The sequence below is a fragment of the Tupaia chinensis genome, unplaced genomic scaffold (assembly GCF_000334495.1).
Source record: "Tupaia chinensis unplaced genomic scaffold, TupChi_1.0 Scaffold145208_1, whole genome shotgun sequence".
NCBI lineage: Eukaryota > Metazoa > Chordata > Mammalia > Scandentia > Tupaiidae > Tupaia > Tupaia belangeri.
In genome coordinates this window covers 2,844,936-2,851,211 of record NW_006205068.1, presented here as the reverse complement: position 1 = coordinate 2,851,211, position 6,276 = coordinate 2,844,936, and the positions used below count along the sequence as shown (strand labels likewise).

Sequence of the window (6,276 nt, the reverse complement as noted above, 5' to 3'; positions counted from 1 at the left end):
ATGCAGACCCCACCTTCAATGCCAAGCACTCCCCAGGTAGAGGAAGAGACGAGCTCAGGCAGGAGGGAGCTCAGGCAGGAGGACGTGACCCAAGGACACACCCCAGGGCTGGCCCCCGCCTCCCTCCCCCTCACCCCCCCCCCGAACCATCTGCAGGGGCTGAGAGGTCCTTCCAGGCCCTGAGGGAGCCATGGGCACAATCGTGGCTGGGCAGAGAGGAGTCCTCACTCGGGCACAGATGGCTGGCACCTGCTCCCCACCCAGCCAGGCTGGGCTGTGCTGAAGCCTCTCATCTCACCTGAACTGTTCCATATTTAGGAGGGTGACGAAGCTCTCACGAGCAGCCCTTGTTCACCTGACCCAGTGTCCACCATGCCCAGTGCCCTGCATGAGGACCCCCACACACCTGCCTGTTAGCACCACTGTGCTCACACCAGGCCCCGGCTGTCCAGGGGAGACCCTGCAGGGGCACAGACATGCACCTGGATCGGAAGTTCCGCTGCCGCACAAGGTCTGATATGAGAAGTAACCGCTGTCTAGAAGCAACCGTGGCCATGAAAGCAAGCCTCGGGGCTTGGACCCTGCTAGCCCTGCCCTGAGAACCCCCGTGCCTCACAAGCCCTTCCTCGGGCCCCATCCCTGACAGTCCCTTGAGAGCCTTCAGCTCCCTCTCAGGCACCGGGCGTATTTCATGAGACGAAGAGCAGGCACAGTGGTGTCACTGCGGAACAGCTGTTCCCGAGCCCTGCACAGCGTGACCTGGGAGAGCTGGCCCCTGGATGACCTGAGTGCCTGGAACCTTCTCCCAAATACACCTGCAACTCTGCACTCACTCACTCTGCAAACATGTGCAGGACACAGTCCGTCGGTTGTGCTATGTGCACCCCCAGTTCTGGAACAGAGACTCCAGTTTTTCGCAGGAGGACCACACCTAACTCCAGAGGCAGGCACGTGACAAGCGGGTGACCCAGGTTGCTACATCTCCTTGGTCACAGTGACATCACTTGCCCATCCATGTCTAGCCAGAGCCAATGAGATGAGAGACTTTGCCTGGCCCAGCTGTAAGCACTCTTGTCTTTCCTCAAAGCACCTGAGAGGCTGAAAGTCCGCGCCTGCGGAGCCCAGCTGTCACCGGGAGGACTGCTGACCCAGGGAAGCGGGGCTGGAAGATGAAGCCGCTGAAACCCAGCCCCAGCATCACGGATGGAGCTGCACCTCCAGCCAGACCCAGTCGTGTGAGCTGACCTGTTTCCAGCATTGCTCACGCCCCGCCGAGCTGGGTGCTCTGTGGCTTACAACCGGGGGTCCTAGTAGAACAGACGAAGTTCAGGGATGTGGGCATGGCAGCTTCGCCCACACACTCCAAATTGACATCACACGCTATCTTGGTATAAACTGCTAAGAGGTTTGTGCTGGGGAACAAACGGGCACTGGGCGAGTCTTCTGGGGCTCCAGAGCAAGTGGGCTGGGGTTTCAGTCAGGGACCAGCAAGGGGGCACCCCGGGGCTGAGCAGGCACAGCGGCCAGAGAGGAGGAGACTGCCATGATGAATCAGGACAGGGCTGGGAGGACAGGAGAGCCCAAGTCTCCAGGCTGCCCTGGGGCGAGGCAGGAGCAGACCCTGCCCTCCCCCCCTACTTGCAAGGCCATGCTGGGGGCACCTCACAGCCCAGAGACCGGAACCAGTTACTGGCTCTGGAGACAGCCCCTGGGGGGATGAAGGAATCACCTGAGACAGTGGAGATGCCGCCCTGGCACCACCCCAGGAGAAGGAGGGGCTGGAGAAGGCGGAGTTCTGTCAGTGAGGAGTGAGGTGCAGGCTCCACCTGAGCCGGGCCTCCCCTGCAGCCCCGTTCTTGCTGAGGTGACTCAGATACAGGGAGGCGTTTGGGGGACATTTAGCACAAGGCAGTACTATGCAGTGGCCATACTCTATTTCAGTCCAAACTTCTAACCCCCATGTGGGCCCAGCCCCATCAGGTCACCCCCAGGCAACCGCTAATCTACTTCCTGTCTCTGTGGATTTGCCATTCCGGACGTTTTTTTAGTTTGTTTGTTTGTTTTTTGCCTTAGGGTATGTGTGTTCACTGGAGAGAGAGTCAGAGAGTGAGAGGGAAAGTGAGAAATCACTCCCCAGGAGGATGGCCATGCTGCAATCCCTTCTTCATTCTCCTGGGATCTTGAGCACACATGCACATGTACCCAGTGTGATTTTCAAGCCAAGTCTAGGACTAGAACCATAGTTGACCATGCTTGAGTCCAGCGGTAACTGCTATGCCATCCGCTGGTCCCTTGGACATTTCCTTTGTTTTAGAGAGATTTTTGCTATTGGACACATGCGCGCGCTGGAGAGACGGAGAGACAGAAAGTGAAAAATCACGCCCCTGGGGAGACAGCCATGCTGCAATCCCTTCTCCATTCTCCTCTTGGGATTTTGGGCACGCACACAACACGCTCGGGCCAAGTTTTAAGCCACCGAGTCCAGGACTCAAACTGCAGTCGGCCACGTGGGGAGTCTAGCAATGTAACCATTATGCCATCTGCTGCCCCACTCCCCGCCCCCAGCATTTCTTACAAATAGCACCGCGTGCCAGCGGCCCTCTGGGCCTGGCTCTTTCACTCTGCAGAGCATTCCCTAGGCTCATCTGGGCTGCAGCAGGTGTCCGCGCTCTGGTCCTTTGTACGATAGTACCCATGGTGAGGCGGGGCCACGCTGTGCTTGTCCCCTCATCAGCTGACAAGCATTTGGGCTGTTGTGAATGTGCTTCTATGAGCAGTTGGGCTGGAGCTGCCTGAGCCTGGACCCGCTCCTCTGTGTCTACACCTGGGAGCAGGCGTGCCGGCCACAGAGAGGTCCCGAGTTTGACCGTGCGGGGCCTGTCAAACGGGGATATACGGGGCTCCGTCGGCAGCAGGGCACAGGCTCTGGCAAAGCTCATGAGACCTGCTCTAAGGGCTACCCCTCCCCTTCCCACGCAGTGCTCAACGCGGCCTCGGCTGGTGGCTCCTCTGTCCAGCCCTCCTGAATCAATCTGCATAACCTGCCAACACTCAGGCCACACCCTGTGGCTTCACCTGCCTCCGCTTCTCACCTGTCAGTGAGCACGACATGGTGGAGAGAGAAACGGTTATAAGCCTGAGCGTCCCCATGTGCTGTGTGGGGACTCTTGGCTGAGAGTCCACTTGCCTACTGTGTCTGCCTGTGCTGACCTGGCCATGACTGGGCCAGAGGGTGCCCTACCTCCCTCCTGGCAAGGCCATGACTGGGTGTGTCTACAGGCCTGGTTGTCTAAAGGATTGTAGGACTGAGCCCTAAGAGGCAGCAGAGGGTTCCGGCAGGCCCCAAAGAGAAGGCCAAGTCAGAGCAATGGACTGACTGCCCCGGGGGTGACCCCTGGACACTGTGCCCTGGAAGGTCCTCCTTTGGAGCAGTGTGGGCCACACCCAGCCCCATGGGGCTACTCTGGGGACATGCCACTTGAGTCCCCAGTTCCAGAGCCAGCCACACAGACTAGAGAGCAGGAAGCTACGTGGCCACCAGGGGTCCCGCTCCACTGCCAGGATTGTGCACGAGATGCAGATACAAAGCAGGGGTGTGGCCTGAGCCTGGCCAGCACTGAGCGGTGTGGACACTGAGGCAGGAAATGGGGGCTGCGGCTGTCTCTAGGATCCATCTGGACTGCCCCCTTTCTGTCCACAGAAGCCCTGTGATGCTGCCTGGGTGCTCTGCAGACCCGAGGGGGACCCAGCAGCACCTGGACAGGCCCGGGGAGAAGTGGCGCTGCTGGCCTGGCCACCGCAGCCGCCGCACATGCTCCCTCAGCCCTCCCGAGGGAGGTCCCTGCAGGTCACCCCAGAGAGGAAGTAGCCCTCCCCCACTTGCAGAAGAAGGGGCCAGTAGAAGCCCCAAGGCTCTCCCTCCACCCTCTTCATCACAGTCCTGCTATAGCCAGCCACAGGGACTCAGCGCCATGGCCACCCAGCACAGACGGAGGGTGACCAGGTCTGGGACACAGTGAATTCAAAATGTGCCGGCCATCCTGGTTAACAGTGGTTCTGTCGTGGGAGAGGAAGGACAGAGAGACAGGGAGGGAAGCTGGAAGCCGAAGGCGCTGGCACCGCCAGCCTGGGGCCGTGTCCCGTCTCACCTGCCGAGTAGGGCTCCTGCTTCTCAGGGTGGATAAACTCCTGCCGCTCGTACTTGGCCCGGATCCACTGCTCTCGCAGCACTCTGGGGAGAGAGGAGAGACACTCAGCCCGGCTGCATCTGGCCCAGCACCATGGGACGGCCCCCGGGCTGGACTGTGAGGTCCTCGGGAAGCAGACGGGCTGTCCCTCCGGGCATGACACCCTGGAAAGAGCTGCTGAGGCCGGAAGCCTGACGCTGCACGCCGCACTCCACGGTGTCCGGCCTCTCTGAGGCTGACCTCTAGGCCTGCCAGCTTCCAACTTCAATGGTTTGCTCATCAGCTAGTGGCACCTTGTCACACCTCCCCTTTTTACAAAATGCCATGTAACTCATACCAGAAAAACTCACCCCATTAAAGTACACCATTCAGGGGTTCATGGTTTGTTCTCAAGGCTACACCACTGTCACACTGGTCCCCAACACATCGGCACCTCACCCAGGAGGCACCCACACCAGCCCTGATGTCCTTTCTGTGTCTACAGGGACAGACCTGCCTATCCTGGATGCTGCGTAGACATAGAAATCATACGTGTGGTCTTTTTTGACATAGCATGTTTTTGAGGGTCACCCTTGTCATAGCGTGTATTTGTGTTTCAATTTTTTTTTCTTTTTTTTTGGAGAGGTTTTTTTCTTATTGGGCGCGTGCACTTGCCAGAAGGACAGAGAGAGACAGAGAGAGAGAGAAAGCGAGAAATCACCCCCCAGAGGGGATGGCCACGCCGCAACCCCTTCTCCATTCTCCTCAGGATCTTGGACACGCATGGGTTCTGCCTAAGTGATCGTGGAGTCAGCTCTCCTCATGCGCCCAATCTCTGTCTCCAGCATGGAGTGATTTACGTGGCCTCAGGAGTGTAGTGGGGGGTACTGCACGTGGCCTGTCACTATGATGCTGGTACCCAGGAAGGCTTCCGTAACCTCAGCTGTGACAGTCACTGGAGGGTCTCGCAGGATCCCTGCCAGCCAAGGGAACCCTGAAGCCCCAGGCCACAGCCTTGGTGCAGACACAGGGCCTGTGGCTCATGCCTGCACACAAGGGCCTCCCAAGGCAACAGAAGGAGGGAGCGCTGGGAGCAGGCACCAGGAGTCAGCAGTGTGCCCCGCCCTGACAGTAGAGCTGTCCCAAATCCTCCATCATCGTGGGGTCTCGGTCACCAAGGCCTCAGCCAGAGATGACCAAGGTGGTTGGGCTGGCCCTGCTGTGGCCAAGGGGCCCTGGCCTGACTTTCTGAGGCCTCGGGGAAAACCAGTATCAACTAGGGAGCCCCTCACTCCTCCTGCAGCCCTGCAATGGCTGTCAGCCACACCTCATTAGATGATGAGGAAGCGGGTCAGGGCACCTGGGAGAGCCAGGATGGAAACCCACCCGGAGGGCTCCAAAGGCCCCCTGTCCACCCACTTCCTAGACTTCCTAGGACCCGTTTCAAATTCCAGAGGGCTCATGGGAGCCAGGCTTCATGGGCCCCCAGCCATCCCACCCCCAGATACCCTGGGCCCTCAAAGTAAAGACAGGTCCCCATAACCCAGGGTGTGAGATGAGGTGTGGCTGGGCTTCTGCCATCTGGAACTGGGGGGCAGAGGGTCTGACAGGTGCTTGGAGTAACTGCCACCCCTTCATGTGGATTCACAGAACAGGGGACAAAGCTCTACCCCCCAGTCCCAGGGCTGACCCTACCCTGAGTCCCAGGGCACCTCCCTCTGCTGCCCTCCACTGGACTCCTCCAGCCCCAGGCAGTCACCAGAGACCTTTCCTGGTACAGCCCACAGACTCCCACTGCTGGACGGGTGAGTGTGACCTGTGACAGCATGGTGGCAAGGGCCACTCTGCTTCCCACTCCTCAACTCCCTGCTTGCTTTACCCATGACTCAAAGTGTGTGTGCGGGGGAACCAGCAGTTAGCGTAATGGCTATGTCGCTGGATTCCCACGTAGTCGACCGGGGTTTGTGTACTGGACCTGGTGGCTTAGAACTCACGCCGGGCGCGTGTGTGTGCGTGCCTAAGATCCCGAGAGGAGAATGGAGGAGAAGAGATTACGGCGTGACCATCCCCTCTGGGGGGGTGATTTCTCTCTTTCTGTCTCTCTGTCTCT

General features: G+C 59.3%; 1 protein-coding gene across 3 annotated transcripts in view; it reads right to left on the bottom strand.

Moving 5' to 3' along the window:
- The window catches only part of ADAP1 (ArfGAP with dual PH domains 1), a 63,450-nt gene that overhangs the window by 22,377 nt on the left and 34,797 nt on the right, over nucleotides 1-6,276 (bottom strand). For all 3 annotated transcript variants that reach the window (XR_337306.2, XM_006167889.2, XM_027768026.1), the window contains exon 4: nucleotides 4,149-4,231. Coding sequence is in view for 2 of the 3 variants with exons in the window: in XM_006167889.2 (XP_006167951.1) it covers nucleotides 4,149-4,231 (83 nt within the window). In the remaining variant the exon portion in view is untranslated. The remainder of the gene's footprint in view (nucleotides 1-4,148; nucleotides 4,232-6,276) is intronic.